This window comes from Cetorhinus maximus, chromosome 19 (assembly GCF_964194155.1).
Source record: "Cetorhinus maximus chromosome 19, sCetMax3.hap1.1, whole genome shotgun sequence".
Lineage (NCBI taxonomy): Eukaryota > Metazoa > Chordata > Chondrichthyes > Lamniformes > Cetorhinidae > Cetorhinus > Cetorhinus maximus.
In genome coordinates this window covers 46,123,462-46,140,287 of record NC_135897.1, presented here as the reverse complement: position 1 = coordinate 46,140,287, position 16,826 = coordinate 46,123,462, and the positions used below count along the sequence as shown (strand labels likewise).

At 50.0% G+C, this 16,826-nt stretch overlaps 1 protein-coding gene across 1 annotated transcript in view; it reads left to right on the top strand.

The window, feature by feature from the left end:
- The window catches only part of LOC144694186 (cilia- and flagella-associated protein 337-like), a 104,137-nt gene that overhangs the window by 73,354 nt on the left and 13,957 nt on the right, over positions 1-16,826 (top strand). The window contains exon 18 of the mRNA XM_078564542.1: positions 8,525-8,666. Coding sequence (XP_078420668.1) covers positions 8,525-8,666 — 142 coding nt within the window. The remainder of the gene's footprint in view (positions 1-8,524; positions 8,667-16,826) is intronic.

Genomic DNA, 16,826 nt, shown 5'->3' with positions numbered 1-16,826 from the left:
ATGTTGTCAATGGTGGGAGACTGCTACCAGGTTCCAGCACCCCTTGTGGTCATAGCATACTGGCTGGAAGCTGCAGTGTGTGCACAATGGTTGCTGTGTTGACCTGCTGGACCATCATCTTAGTTGGAGGTAGAGCCTGCTTGGACTGCTGATCACTCTCTCGTACCACTTTCATTGGAGGCGTTGTGGTAATCTTGTGAATAGAAGGCTGCTCTGACCACTGGGAATTTTCAGGGACCTGCAATGAGAATGGACCAACCTGCTCTGCAAAGAGAGAAAGTTCAGAGCTGAAGTCCAAGTCTGGATACATTTTAGTGTTCGAGTACTCAGAACCGTGCAGATCTAGTTGGCGAATGACAGTGGCTGTCTTGACATCCTCCCCGTCTGGAGCAGATCAAGGTTATGCATACAACTCTGCTCAGGAGAGAGAAAGGTTCGTTACGGATGATGTACATCAGCTCAAAGATCTGTTTTTCACCGTACCCAAGTGGTTCCAGGGTCATGCCAATGACTGGAAGTCAAATTCCTCCTGCCCCGTAAAATGGAGCGCCCATCATTTGAAGCTGGAGGTCTTTGAGCCATGGTTCCTTGTCCGACAGGACTGTCGTACTGGCACCTGAGTCTAATTTAAAATTTGTTCACTGGCCTTTGACAAAGATGTCTGCATTCCAGAATGAGGAAGTACAATCTTTGACCTCGCACAAGAAGGATGGCTGTGTGTCTTTGGGTTATTGGTCTTGACCTCATGGGTTACTTTTGGGCCTTCTGTGCGTTTCTGGAGTTTTGACTTACACAGTTTGCCCTAGTGTCCAATCCTGTTGTAGTGGAAGCATGGGGCTGTATTTACAGGACACTGATCCCTCTTGTGAGGTTGCTTCACATCATACCGTTGGCAAGGTCACTCTGCTGGACGGTTTGGGAATTGCTTTCCCTGATTTTTTTTTTTATTGTAAAAATATACTTTATTCATAAAAAATCTTCAATCACATTCAAAACCATTTCAAAAACAACATTACAAGGGTACAATCCAGGTTAAACTTTTACAAAATGTATCACCAGGTGCATCAGTACAAACAATATTACAATCATTTACAGCCTTTCATTTTGATCTGTACAGCCCGAGGGGCTCTAAACAGTTCCCAGTCTCTCGGTGCGCTGTGGTAGAAAGGTCTTAGACAGCGACCCTTCCCCATTGCGCCTTTGCGGCAGCTGCCCCAAGCTTTAGTGCGTCCCTCAGCACGTAGTCCTGGACTTTGGATTGTGCCAGTCCGCAACAATCGGTCGGGGACAACTCTTTGTGCTGGAAGACCAACAAGTTTCGGGCAGACCAAAGCGCGTCTTTCACCGAGTTGATGATCCTCCAGCTGCAGTCGATGTTTGTCTCGGTGTGTGTCCCTGGGAACAGCCCGTAGAGCACAGAGTCCTGTGTCACAGAACTGCTCGGGATGAACCTCGACAGCAACCACTGCATCTCTCTCCAGACTTTCTTTGCAAAGGCACAATCCACAAGGAGGTGAACAACGGTCTCTTCCCCACCACAGCCACCTCGAGGGCATCGTGCAGAGGGGGTGAGACTCCTGGCGTGTAGGAAGGATCTGACGGGGAGGGCCTTTCTCACCACCAGCCAAGCTACGTCTTGGTGCTTGTTGGAAAGTTCTGGCGATGAGGCATTCTGCCAAATGACTTTGACAGTCTGCTCGGGGAACCATCCCACAGGGTCCACCCTCTCCTTATCCCTCAGGGCCTCTAGGACGTTACGTGCTGACCACTGCCTGATGGACTTGTGGTCAAAGGTGTTTTTCTGCATAAATTTTTCCACCAGGGACAGGTGGTACGGCACGGTCCAACTACTTGGAGCGTTCCGCGGCAGCGTGGCCAGACCCATCCTTCGCAACACCGGGGACAGGTAGAACCTCAGCACGTAGTGACACTTGGTGTTTGCGTACTGAGGGTCTACGCACCGCTTGATGCAGCCACACACAAAGGTGGCCATCAGTATGAGGGCGATGTTGGGCACGTTTTTTCCCCCTTTATCTAGAGGCTTGTACATCGCGTCCCTGCAGACACGATCCATTTTCGACCTCCAGATAAAGCGGAAGATGGCTCGAGTGATCGCCATCGCGCAGGAGTGTGGAATGGGCCAGACCTGCGCCACGTACAGCAACAGCGAGAGTACCTCACACCTGATGACCAGGTTCTTACCCGCAATGGAGAGGGAGCGTCGCTCCCACATGCCCAGTTTCCTTTTCACCATAGCCACTCGCTCCTTCCAGTTTCTAACGCATACCCCGGTCCCTCCGAACCATATCCCCAGCACCTTCAGGCCGTCAGCCCTGACAGTGAAGGGGACAAAGGATCGGTCAGCCCAGTTCCCAAAGAACATGGCCTCGCTCTTCCCACGATTTACCTTGGCTCCCGAGGCCAGTTCGAACTGGTCGCAGACGTGCATCAGTCTGCGCACCGACAGCGGATCCGAGCAGAAGACGGCGACGTCGTCCATGTACAGGGAGGCTTTTACCTGAGTGCCTCCACTGCCTGGGATCGTCACTCCTCTTATACCCGGATCCTTCCTGATGGACTCGGCAAAGGGTTCTATGCAGCACACGAAAAGGACAGGCGAGAGAGGACAGCCCTGCCTGACTCCAGATTTAATCGGAAAGCTATCTGTTTCCCACCCATTGATTGAGACTGCGCTACTGATGTTAGTGTAGAGCAGTTGGATCCAATTTCGAATTCCCTCCCCAAACCCCATTTTGGAGAGCACATCTCCCATGTAGGTGTGCGATATTCTGTCAAAGGCCTTCTCCTGATCCAAGCTGATGAGGCAGGTATCCACACCCCTGTCCTGTACATAGGCAATCGTATCCCTGAGCAGCGCCAGGCTGTCAGAGATCTTCCTGCCTGGCACAGAGCAGGTCTGGTCAGGGTGAATCACCAATTCCAGAGCGGATTTGACCCGGTTGGCGATGACCTTGGACAGAATCTTATAGTCCACATTCAACAGTGAAATGGGTCGCCAATTTCTAATTTCCTCCCTTTCCCCCTTGTGCTTGTAGATGAGGGTGATGATGCCTTTCCTCATGGATTCTGACATGCTGCCGGCCAGGAGCATACTCTCGTACACTTCTAGCAGGTCTGGGCCGATCAAGTCCCACAGAGCCGAATACAACTCCGCCGGCAGGCCGTCGCTTCCGGGGGTTTTACTCTTTTCGAAGGACTCGAGGGCCTTAGTCAGTTCGTCAGGGGTTAGCGGTTTGTCTAGGCTCTCCCGCGTACTGTGGTCTAAGACCTCCGTGATAGAGGACAGGAAGGACTGGGAGGCCGTGCTGTCCGTGGGCTTCACGTCATACAGACCGGCATAAAAGGATTTGCTGATCCTCAGAATGTCGGACCGTGATGACTTTACTGAGCCGTCTTCTTCCTTCAGGCTGCTGATCACAGAGCGCTCTCTGTGTACCTTTTGGAAGAAGAAACGTGAGCACGTCTCATCCTGCTCCACGGAGCGGACTCTGGAACGGAAGATGATCTTGGAGGCCTCCGAGGCAAAGTGCGAGGCTTGCTGGCCCTTCACCTCTTGGAGCTCCTCCTTGACATCGACCCCCATCGACTGCAGCCGGAGCAGATTCTGCATCTTTTCCTGGAGTCGGGACATTTCCCTCTGTTCCTTTCTAGCTTTCTGGGTGCCTTTGCGGATGAAAAACCTCTTGATGCTTCCCTTGATCACTTCCCACCAGTGTGTCAGGGACTCAAAGAGGGGTTTCACGGTTCTCCAACCTTTGTAATCCCTCTTGAGCTCCTCAATGTTCTCTGGGGTCAGCAGTTGCACATTTAGCTTCCATGCCCCCCTGCCCACCCTCAGGTCTTCCTCCAAGTGGCAGTCCGCCAGTAGGAGGCAGTGGTCAGAGAAGAACACCGGCTTGACCTCGGTGGATCTGACTGTGAATGCACGGGACACAAACAGGAAGTCTATCCTGGAACGAATGGACCCGTCTGGCCGCGACCAGGTGTATCTACGCTGCGCTCCGTCTGCAGGGTTGCTGAAGACGTCGTGCAGCTTGGCATCCTTAACTGTTTCCATCAGGGATCTGGACGTAGCGTCCAATCTGCTTCCGGCCCTGCCGGATCGTCCAGCCGCATCGATGATGCAGTTGAAGTCCCCGCCCAGAATGACCGGCCTGGAGGTCGCCAGCAGCAGTGGGAGCTGCTGAAAAACCTCCAGCCGCTCAGCCCCTTGTGCCGGGCCGTACACGTTAATTAACCGGAGTGGAGCGTTCTTGTACATTACGTCTGCTACCAGGAGTCGCCCGCCCACCACCTCCTTGACCTCGGAGACGGTGAAGTTGCCTCCCCGCAGCAGAATACCCAGGCCGGAGGAACGAGAGTCGTTTCCGCCCGACCAGATCGATGGCCCGTGGGACCACCATCGTGACCATTGCCTGTAGGAGCTGAGGTGCGGTATCGCACACTCCTGCAGAAACAACAGGTCAGCTTTGACCTTGGCTAGGTAGTCCAAGGTCGCAACACATCGCGTAGTAGATTTAATGCTACGCACATTTATGGATACAATCTTTAAACCCATATTAAAGCATTTATTCTCCTACCAAACCCACTGTCTCTGAGAGTCCCAGACCTTTAGTCTGCTCCTTCATACCCGTAGTGAGCTCAAATTCCTTCACTTTGGATGGGCTGAGGTAGATCTCCTTGGCCGTGTTCTGCTCCAGTGGCATCTGGAGGTTCACGTAGCGAGCGGGTTTTGAGATGACCTTTGCTGGAGAAGCTTCTCCAAAACTCACCCCCTCTGGGGGGTTGCTGTTCCCGGCTTCCTGGAGCTGGGGTGCGATGATTGCCTCACTGCTCCCAGATTCCAGGGGCTGTGGTGCACTGGCCTCCTCAGGTTGCAGGCGAAGTTGGGGTGCGCTGGGCTCCTTGTTGTCTCCAATTTTCTGGAGCTCGGGTGTCTCGTCCTCCAACGCCCTGGAGCTTTGCCGCCTCTTCTGTCGGTGCCGCTCTGGCACTTCCTCATCCGAAGAGCTGCTGCCCTTGTCATCCGTGTCGGATGGGAGACGCCTCTTGCCGCTTCTCTGGGAAACGCCTTTGCTTCTTCTTCGCTCCCTCTTACTTTTCTTGTTCTTCACCGTCCGCCACTCCCCCTGCTGCTTTTCCACTGCTGCCTCCTCCTCCATTGATTCGCTGTCCTGAGGACTGGAAGGTTCAGGGGGTAGTGCTGTTGATTGGCTCTCTGTTGCCTCAATCTCTTTCTCCACCTTGTCTCTCTCTGTGTCCTCCTTTGTCCCGTTGAGCTCCCTGGGGGCCTTGGTGGTTGGAGTGACACGGAACATTTCTTCTGCTTCCCCGTGGTCGGCTTTGGCTGCCTGTGCGTAAGTACGGCAGCGTTTGGGGCAGGTCCTGTAGAGTTGACTTGCCTCGCCACACAGGTTGCAGCACTTGGCCTGTTTGCAGTCTTTTGTCTGGTGCCCTTCCTGTTTGCAGATCTTGCAGAGGGAGGCGCTGCAGTTGGCCGCCACATGACCAGCCTTGCCGCATGAGCGACAATGCTTGGGTTGCCCAGCGTAGACCAGGTAGCCACGGTTTCCCCCGATAGCGAAACTGGAAGGAGGGTGGAAAATGGCTCCCTTACCATCGGTCTTTAGCGTGACCTTAAACAGGCGTTTGCCTGTCCAGATCCCCAAGTCGTCTCGAATCTCGGTGCCGCTCCCCACCTTATCGAAGTACCTGGTGAGGAAGGTGACCACGTCGGCGACAGGGACGAAGGGGTTGTACACATGCACCATCACCTCACGTTCCCGTTGCAACGGCAGAGAAAAGTGCGGCTCCGCCGTCAGGATCTTCATCTCCGGCAGGTCTCTCTTCTCCTCGAACACCCTCAGGAGCCGGACGCAGTCTGCCACTTGCTTGAACGTCACGTCAAAATAACCACCTTTGCGGGAGTCGTGCAGGGTGAAGATCTCCGTAGCTTGGAAGCCGCACGCCTTCAACAGGATCCTCCTGGTGAAGAAGCCCCGATCCATAGGTGATCCTCCTTCGTCGCTGTGGTTCACCGTGACTCGGACGGTGATAGGTAACCCACGGTATGGATTCAGATTGCGATTGGTTATCGCCCTTCCATCCCGACCTTGCCTTGGCAGGACCATGGTGTCGCCCCTGCAACACTTGATCTTAGCCAATTGCTTTCCCTGATGTTTTGTCCCTGTGCCTTTGTGGCCCAATAAGCTGGACTGAGGGTTGGTTTCTGCCGCATGCTTTATTCTCCCTCTCCTTCATATTGTCCTGTGCTGCTTCTGGCATTCAGACAGTCTCACTGTCTGGATTGCTTTATCCAGGTTTAGATGTTGTTTAGCTTGTAAGAAGTCAGAGAGTGTATCTAACCACTATTTTCTCTCTGATGAATTCAGACTTTAAATCTCCATATTCATACCCTTCTGCCATTCTATAAAGATCATTTATGAAGGATTCGACAGGTTCCCTTGGCAGTTGGACTCTCTTATTGAATTTAGCTCTCTCCAATATTTTATTGCTTCGTAAGTTAAAATAGATGTCAAAAGATTTGAAAACCTCCTCAAATTTGGCAGATGACTCATTAATACCCTGTCTTGCAATGATGCTGTCTGCATTGGGGCCTACAGTGTGTTCACCAGCATATATTCTGATTTATTTAAACCAGAAGCGATACTGTATCTTAAAAATTTTTTCCTCCTAAGACCCTAGTTTTATGACTGGGCCGGGCCATTGCTTCGTCCGAATTGAGTTCCGAGTGTTGAATTGTGATCCATGTTAAATTTTTAAAAATTTTATGTGCAGCTTTCAGAGCTCACAGGCTTACAAGATGACATCGCCATTGACTCTGAGGCAAAGGGATTTCTGGCACTTGCCAGTTTTGGTGGGCTCCACAAAATGGCAATGCACGCTTCTTGAAGAAGACGCCCAACAATGGCTGCCCGGATCGGCTTTGCACTGACCACCAACACCCCCCCACCCAGTTCCGCAGCTTGCTATGGCAAGTAACGAAGCATTTGAATTTAACATTATGCTTGCCATTTTCCAATCTGGACAATCCCGACATTCCCAAGAGATTTAAATAATTAATTCTCTTTTCTTACAAGTTCAGAGGCCACGTTTTGGGGCTCCAACTGGGGAAATAGGTTTTAGCGACGGGTTTTCCTTCAATGGTGCCTCTGACACTGAATTAGGAAAGGGCTCTCAGGACTAGCTGCAACCCGGAACTTTAAAAGATTTAACTCACCCTATAGGCTCTGTGGACTCTGTACTCTGAAGCTGGACTTCCAAGGAAGAGTCAATGGAGTCTTCTGCTGCAGTAAAAATCGCTGCCCTCAGCTTCCAGGCCTTTTCTCTGGAATATTATCTGGAGACTTTTCTCTGTGTCTTCAGCTTCTGTTGGGAGTTTCCCTCAGGTCAGAATTTTCGTTGAAGTTTCTAAGTCCTCTGGCATCTCGGCTTCTTTCAGCATTTTAGTGAGGTTGAGGGTTTTGATTCCCAGCTGCCACCATGTTGGGAGGGCATTGGTTGCAAAGTGCTGTCTCTTAAAGAAGTGTTTATGGTCATCTGTAGATTAACTGTAAGTCTTTATTAACAAGTAGAACTATTTACACATGTACAGTAAAGGGTATGGGCTATGAGCTATCTCCATGCTTAGGTCTTTTCACATCTCTGTACAACACCACACTAACCACTGGGTCTGGATCATGTGCCTTCTTATATTACTATGGGGGGAGGTGGTGGTGTAGTGGTATCATCACTGGACTAGTATTCCAGAAACCCAGGATAATGCTCTGGGGACCCAGGTTCAAATCCCACTACAGCAGATGGTGAAATTTGAATTCAATAAAAACCTGGAATTAAAAGCCTGATGATGACCATGAAACCATTGCCAATTGTTGTAAAAACCCATCTGGCTCACTAATGCCCTTTCCGGAAAGAAATCTGCTGTCCTTACCTGGTCTGGCCTACATGCGACTCCAGATCCATAGCAATGTGGTTGACTCTTAAATGCCCTCTGAACAAGGGCAATTAGGAATGGGCAATAAATGCTGGCCTAGCCAGTGACGCCCACTTCCCATGAATGAATATAAAAAATAAATAAAATACATGGCAGAACCTGCTGAATTCAGTCTGGATGGGGTAGACCCACCAACTTATTCACAGTTTCTGGATCTAGCAAATTTTAGTTTTAATTTCCTAACTCCAGCTTGCTCTTGATTTCCTTAGAGACTGAGAAGTTCAGTTTCATTTCTGTGTTTGCCTTTTCTGCTTTCCTTTCAGTTTCATTTTCAGCTCAGCTTCTGTGGGAGGGAGGGCCTGTCTCAAAAATATATACATTAAATTTAAAAATATCCCTCACAATACTTTAAAAGTGATCAAGCTAGCTAAACTTTTGTGTAGATATAACATGAATGAAGACTGAGAGCTATAAGTAGCAATCCTTATTTCTGTCAGTATAAAGCAAAATAATTGTGATAAACATTCAATATTTCCACTACATTAACAGCACCAAAAGTAGCTTTTGATGAGAAAAGCCTGTTTCCTAAAGAAATGTTGGATCGTGAAAACAAAACAAAGCTTTTGGATGAAGAGAATTTAAATGGAAGAAAAGCTGCAGTAAACAAGAAAGTCTTAAGAGTGAAGTCTAGGTAGGTTATCTTTGTGCTATAATACACTTGAAGTTCATTAAGATTTCATAGGTTAAACTGAACATTAATTTGTCAACATGCGCACACTCTGATATGTACTGAGACATCTATTACAGAACCAAAGAATTCTAAAGATGAACTATTGTGAGTAGTTTGTAACGTCATTTGAACACTGACCTTTGTACTCCTGCATTGAAGTCATTGCTGTTTTCGTTTTATCTATAGTATATATGTAGCTTTTATTTTTTACTAACAGCTTTGACACCTAACTTGTGAATTAACAAAGCCTTCGTTAAGAAAATGAAAACTTGCCATCAGTCTCTACACATGATATTAATTATTGGAATAATAATGTGAGCTAATCAATCTTCCCTGGTGTTGCAGATGGAGCAGGAGGGCATCCTATTAATTTTGGATGGTGGTGTAAAATGGGTAATGTAGAATAAGCGTCCCATCATACTCCAGGCCTGGCTTCCCATTGAAGCCGATGGAAGGGAAATGTATTCAGGGCATAAGAGGGGCAGCCAAATTAGTGTCGTTCATGTTACACTATAACCCAAAATTTAAATTTTCTCCAGATAGTCAAGGCATAGTGCAGTATTCATGTCAAACAAGGTTAAAATGTGGGGATAACTCAAATTTTATTAAAAAATGTCTGGATATGGGCATCACTGACAAGACTGACATTTATTGCCTATCCCTCATTGCCCTTCAGAAGGTGGCGGGGGGCTGTCTTCTTGAACCACTGCAGTCCATGTGGTGAAGGTCTCACACATTGCTGTTGGGTACGGAGTTCCAGCATTCTCAACCAATGAAAATGAAAGAATGGTGATATATGTTGTATGAGGCTTGGAGAGAAGACAATAAACAAGGAGACACTTACTGCAATGGTATTAGAACAATCTATTAAGCAACAAAAGTTATACTTAACAAAAGAAGGCAGTCAATATCCTAGAGTTTAAATGGTTCTTGCTTCCCACTGATTCTAGCGACTAAAGGTCTTTCCCCCTGTCTCTCCCTATGTCATCTTCAAATCTGTGTAACAAAACTCTTCAAGTGAGGTTTTTATATCCTCTGGAAACAGGGGTGTTGCTGTGTTCTGATATCGCCATCATACTTTGCTCTTGTTATTCTATTTGTCAGTGGTCACGGACCATTGAACAGGGCATCCTCAGCACTTAAACAGCCCACCGTTAACTTTTTCCTGTATACCCATTTGGCACAATTAATAACACTTACATGCATTTAATTAAAGGTCCAAAGTCCATTGATCTATACATTTCAAAGCGTATCCTTTGATCACAACTGGTAACATAGGGAATCTTCCATCCCACCAGCAGAGGGAATCTTGGTGGACGGAAGAACTTAATTGTGCTTGAGACCAAAAATCACTTTCCCCACTGTGGGATGAACTTTTGCAATTAAGTTCTTGGGACTCTAAAGGCAGATTGAGCTTCCCGATCAGCTATGTTGGGAAGCCCTTTTGCATTCATTATCAAGTAATATATGTTCATTAAAAGGCCACCTTGCCAGAATTATGCCCCCCCTCCAAATTAAGTTCTCCACCAGTCAGAAATTAGAACGGTCACGTTTATGACTGCATATAAGTGGCGTGCACCTGGTGCTGACTCCTTCCATGATTTTGAAGTGAGTAGCAGTGGCTTTGGTCTTTTTGGAACCAATCACAAATGTCAGCCTCTTGATTGAGGTCGGATGCCGGTAGGCCAAGCTGCACGGAGGCTGCACACAGGAGGGAGGACCAGCAGGGAAGGGTGGAGCAGAGGCTGGACACAGGAGGGAGGACCAGTGGGGAATGGTGGAGCAGAGGCTGGACACAGGAGAGAAAACCAGTGGAGAAGATGGGAGGCTGTCCAGGGAAGGAAGCCAAACTGTCCTGGGCATGTTAGAAGGGTAATGCTGTAGGGTGGTTGAAGGCCCCTCTGGGTAGTGAGCACCGGAGAAAGATGTATCTAAAGTGCGCGGTCCGTCAGTTCTTGAATTTGGTTATTGGAGCTTGAAGGAGAGTCACAGAGAGTACAGTCACAGCCAGAGGAGGGAGTTAGATCAAGCAGGGTGGAAGTGGATGGCCTCATATGGCGGCTTCTCAGAAAACTAAGGTACAGCTGGCCTCGAGAATGGGAGGGGTCAGGATTTGGAAGGGCGTAGGCACATTAACAGTGAAGGAAATGAAGGAAAGCAGGAATGTCAATGTAATTGATAATTGGGTCCAGGGTAACAGCTGAATGGTTACAGGAGGGAGAGGAATGAGAAAGCAGTGATTGTGGAGGAGAACGGGGGAACTTGGCGGATAACAGGGGAGAGTAGAAGGTGTATGACGGGCTGGCAAACCTCACACGCGCCATGCTGGAGCTCTGAAGATTATTGCACAGTTTGTAAAATCTCTCAAGCATTCGAAATGGGAGCGCTCTCAGAATGGGTGGGAGGAGTTAATGCCTTGTTTTTTGGGCCAAGTGAAGTGGAGCTCTATTAATTATTAGTCCACTCCATAGAGAACCAGGCTCAGCTGAGTTCCGTTCTCGAGCTTCCAAAGCCTAATAAATCAGCATTGCTCCTTGACTAATGGATCGCATTCTAGCAAGAAGCCATCAAGGCCTGGCACTGCCATACATTCTGTGCCATTTTCCATCTGCTGCTGTCAAAGGCAGGGCTGAAGGGAGGGAGAGGGGCGAATGCCTCCAAGGGGCACGGCTGGCGGACAGTAGCAAACTCCTGACTCCAAACCTCCATCCTCACTGGTAAATGGTCATGGCTGACAAGGGGTCATGTGGTTCGTCCCTCTATGATGCCAAGGCGATGGTCTCTCTCTCTCTCTCTCTCTTTCTATAAAGTTTCAAAGGTAATGGAGGAAAGCTGAGTAGTGTCTGATGGAGGGTTCTCACACATAATTGTCATCATCCCAGTCAATTCAAAATGTCTCCATGCACAATCATTTATGAACAGGAGCAACACTCATCTTTGGTCCTCCAGGATATCCTTAACCTGGAAGGGGTGGGGTGGGGATGCCCTGTCTAGAAGCCAGATAGAGGGCTGAGTACTGGCTTGGTGGCTCAGAGATGGAGGCTAACCTATGAAGAATATGCTCACTAGATAGATTACTGCATTACGTCCACAGCTCCATTGAGGCCTAGATGATCCAGACTCCAGGCAACCCTGCCATTTTACTGGCTTTTGTCCAGATAAGGGGGAGGTACTGGAGCAGGTTGGCACAGGGCCAGGAGGAGCCACGGACTGAGAAGCAAGAGCCAGTAGGGCCTCAAGAAGTTCAGAATGCTGATAACCAGGGGCCAGTGTGACGGCAAGCATTGGCCCAAACAAGAGTATATCACAGTTGGTGCACCTATTTACAGATGAGCAAAAGGCAATGCTGGAAGCACCTTTGGATGTCCCGGAATGTGGTTGCTCACATCTGCCAACTTCTCCATGAGGACCTGCGGCCGCAAGGAACTGGAGGCAATCCTACGCCAGTTCCTTTGAAGGTCACTGCCGCCCTGAGTTTCTTTGCCAGTGGCTCTTTCCAGGGCTCCACTGGGGACCCATGTGGCATTTCCCAGTCAGCAATGCACAGGTGAATCCAGAAGTTGACAGATGCCTTCTTCAGGAGAGCACATCCATTTGTCCAATTTTGCATGGATCTCGAAAGCCAAGTTGCCAGAGCATTGGGTTTTGCAGCAAGCGTAGGTTTTACTGCAAGTGCAAGGGGCTATATATTGCCAAACGTGGCCTTGAGAGCTCCCTGGAATCAGCCAGTCACATGCATCAATAGGAAAGGTTTTCACTCTTTGAATGTGCAGTTGATATGTGATCACAAAAGACAAATTTGTGCTTATTCCCAGGGAGCTCTCATGATGCTTACATTCTGAACCACTCCCAAGTGCCACAAGTTTTTGAAGAACCTCAGCGATTACAGTGCTGGCTCCTTGGAGTCAAGGGATACCCCCAGAAGACCTGGCTGATGACACCAGTTCACCGACTGCAGAGTGCCTCTGAGGAGAGCTACAATGCCACATGTATCTCCACAAGGTCCGTGATTGAGCAGACGATAGGCCTCCTAAAGATGAGGCTCAGATATTTGGACCACCCAGGCAAGGCTCTCCAATACTCATCACAGAGTGTCCCAGATCATCGTTATCTGCTGTGCCCAGCCCAACCTCGCGCTACAAAGGGAGAATGTCTTGGCTGAGGGAGACAGGGAGGTCAGGGAAGACCAAGGTGTCTCCTCCAATGATGGGGACAGTGAAGGGGATGACGCTGACGAGGGTCAGGATCTTGCAGAGGCACACGCAGTGGCCATTGCAAGGGTACGCAGTGGCAGACATGCCCGTGACAATCTGATAGCAGATTGCAGGCAGAGTAAGCTGCTAAGACATTTCCTTTGCTATTTGGCTTTCTATCCTTAGCTGGCTGGCAGGCACAGCTCCTTTTTGTTAACAGACATTGTACTTTGCTGTAATGTACCTTGATTTATGACAGCTGAGTTAAATTGCAGTACTTAACGTCTGCCGTGGTTTGATCCTTTGCATGCGCCAAACTGTGCTAAGGTACAGAGCCCTGCTGCTAAATGCATGCATTAGAACCTGCAAAGCACTCCATTCTCCCACAGCTTCAGGCACCTATAAGTAGATATGAAATTTTTCCCATGTCCTCACTAAGTTCGGATGTGTGGCAGCTTGGAAGTGACATGGGCCAGAATCTTGCGCACATCGTGCGTGCACGATCAGCAGGCCCAGAGGCAGATGCGATATCCGCTTCTGGCCGCGATTCCAGCTGACACACGATTTCATGCTGGCTGGCCAATTAAGGCTCGGCTAACGTGAAACACGCCAGGACATTGGTGCAGCACTGCCAACAGGGGTGGGAGTATGGCGAGCGCCGGGTCCAGTGAGGACCTGGGGAGGGGTGGTCTAAAACTGCAAGGCTGCTCCCTGAAGGCTGCCAGGGGCTGGTGAGGAGCCTCAGGGAGCTGCCCAGGAGAGAGTCATACCTGGCAGCAGATATGGCCTCAGCACCTGCTGGGCACGACAGATGAGAGGACAATGTCAGTGGGCACTCTGCTCCACGATTCTCTGACGAGTGCCTGCGCACTCTCGTGGAGGCAGTGAGTGCCTTACGTGATATTTTCATGGCATAGGTTGGCAAAAGGAGACCACCTACCAGATGAAGAAGGCCTGGATGGAGGTGGCTGCCCAGGTGAGCAGGCATGCTGTTGTGCGCCGCACATGGATCCAGTGCCGAAAAAGGTTCAATGAGCTTCTGCAATCCGCAAGGGTGAGTACCGACTTTGCATGGAACTGTGTATAGAGTGGCTGTTCATCGTGACACTCGGGTGAGAGATGAAGAGTGCCAAATGGCACATATCCCTGTGCCGGCCAAGACTGGGAAATGTGTCTGCTTATCTTGGGTGTATATAAGAGTGAGGTGTCCAATCTAACGGGCACCTCAAGCTGGCACTTCTGGGGGTGTGGGGGGTGGTGAGGCTGGTATTGTGTTGCAGGTAGAGGATGGACTAATGAATGCACCTTTGTCCATACAGGAGAAGAGAAGCCATAATGCGCTGGAGCCCAACACCCTGATCCTCTCCAGGTTTGAGATGGATGCCCTGGCCATGGAATGCGAGCGAGGAGCGAGGTCCACAGGTCACGGAGAGGCAGCAAGGGTCCAGTGAACAGATGAGAGACAGGGGGAGTGTGCAAGAAAGGCAGGGTCGTGGCATCTCCAATGAGAAGTTCAAATCCAGAGCACCCATTGCTTGTCCAATCACAATGCCTCAGTGAGGCAGTTGTCCTTTGTGACAAGCAACCATCATGCACAGTCACTTAATTGTGCACAGACACATTGTAATGATGTTCGCAAGTGACATATCGTTTTCCCCCCTCAGATGTGCCATCCTCACAATGCGCCACAGACCCCGAGGACTCCCCGTTGGACCTGAGGAGGAGCCGCCAACCGGTGAGCCTGTGTCACATCCTCTCTCTGCACCAAGCACCAGCACAGGTACAGGCATGTTGGTGGGCAGTAGTGCATCTGCTCAGTTGGTAGTGCACAGTGGTGAGGGCACATTACACTCACATGAGGAACTGACTAAGGCAGAGAGTGCCCAGGGCGCTGGCAGTCGGAGGACTGCTGGAGACCAGGATGATGCTGAGTCCAAGGCAGATGATGAGCCACTGGAGTCGTCCATCAGGTAGCAGATGTTGGAATTCCAGAGAGATGCGTGTGAAGATCTAGCGGAGACCCCTGAGGGTCTACTTGCCATAGCCTCTGTTTTGGAGCAGTCCATGCAAAGCATGAGCACTGCATTGACCTGGAGCTCTGAGCGCACCGCCTCCTCCATTGAGAGAGTGGGGATTCTCATGGAGAGGCAGCTCCAGGAACAGAATCAGGGGTTTCTGGGGCTGTGCTCGGAGCTGCAAGCCCACATACTGGCAGTGGCCTCAGCAGGTCACTGCTAGTGTGAGAGATGGATGAGGCACCTAGTCTCTCTGCTAGTTGTCCGTCCATCAGTGGTGAGCAGGGAGGTTAAAACCAACCTCATACTGGCGAATGAGCTTCATGTCGCATCTGCGGACTCCTCTCTCGGCGCTCCAGATGAAGGCAGTAGCTACCCTGCCCCTCTGCCAGTTCCCGTGCTATCCGATGAGACTGCAATGACTGAGGAGTGCCCAGCCATCTGCTATCTCCCAGGCGATGCCTGCACAGGCTCCGCTGGCCAGAGGACATCAGGGCTGACAGGACATTGGAGTCAGCAGGCTGTCTCCAATGCTGCTTCACTGGGGGTAGAGGGGGGTGAGGGGTGATGGCACCAAGACGCAACACTTGCAAACAGAAATTTAAGTCACTTTCAGCACAAGAGGGGTTGTCACGGGTGAAGTTACTTCTTTGAAATATATGTTCTGTATAACCTGTTTTTTTGGAACCACCATATAAATGTCTCATTATGTGCGATGACGGTGCTTCATGATTTTCAGAGGTGTTAGGCCTGGGAGTAGTGTGTGACACAGGGGAATGGCTGCAGGATTTATTTCAGAAGTCGTACCTTCACCTGAGGGTGACAGGCTGGCCTCATCAGGAACGTTCAGTAAGGAGTCGTTACCCTTGCCTGCACTTCAAATCCATGCCTTGGATGCCTAGCTGAAGGTACGGACAATCAAGGCGTCCCTGGCCTCCCATAAGGTTCCTCACTTCTGCAGCCACATCCTCACCCTGGGCCTCCTTTGGCTCTTCCTCAGACCCATCACTTGAGTCACCTTCTTTGCGGCCTGTGGAGTTGCCTTGCTGTTGTCATCCTCCAATGGGACCCCTTTGCCAGAGCCAGATTGTGCAGAGCACAGCACATAATGACAATAAGCGAGAAGTGCTCTGAAGGATATTGAAGTGCTCCCCCTGATCAGTCCAGGCAGCGAAACCTCATCTTGAGCAGCTCAATGGTTCTCTCAATTACTGCCCTTATAGAGGCTGGACTTCTATTGTACCTCTCCTCCTCTTCTGTCCTTGGGTGTCTGAGTGGCGTCATAGGCCACATTTTCAGGGGATAGCGTTTGTCACCCAGGAGCCAACCATCCAACCAAGCTGGAGAGACGAAGAATCTTGGCACCTGTGAGTGCCACAGGATGTACACATCATGGGAGCTGCCAGTGTACCTGGTGCAGAAATGTAAAACCTGTGTGTTGTGGTCGCAGAATATCTGGACGTTCATGGAGTGGAACCCCTATCTGTTGACAAAGGAACCCGGCTCGCTGCTGGTGCCTTTGTGGCGACACGCGTGCAATCTATAGATTCTCCCTGGATGTGGGGGAACCCAGATATTGCAGCGAAGCCTCTGGCTCACTCAGCCTGGCTGGCTTTGTCGATCTGGTAACGGATGAAGTTCATGACCCATCTGAACAGAGCGTCAGTGACCAGCTTAATGCAGCTACGGGCAGCAGATTGGGAAACACCACATAGATCACAGTGGGAACTGACCCTTGGAAAGAACCGGAGACGAAAAAGTTCACTATTATCTTAAGGGCCACTGGTGGCCACCTACACTGTTTGAGGTGATCCCTTGAGCCAATCATCTAACCTATGGAGATCACGATCTCCCTAGAGAGGCAGAGCCTTCTTCAGCACTGGACCTCAGACATGTCAAGGTAGAGTGCTGCT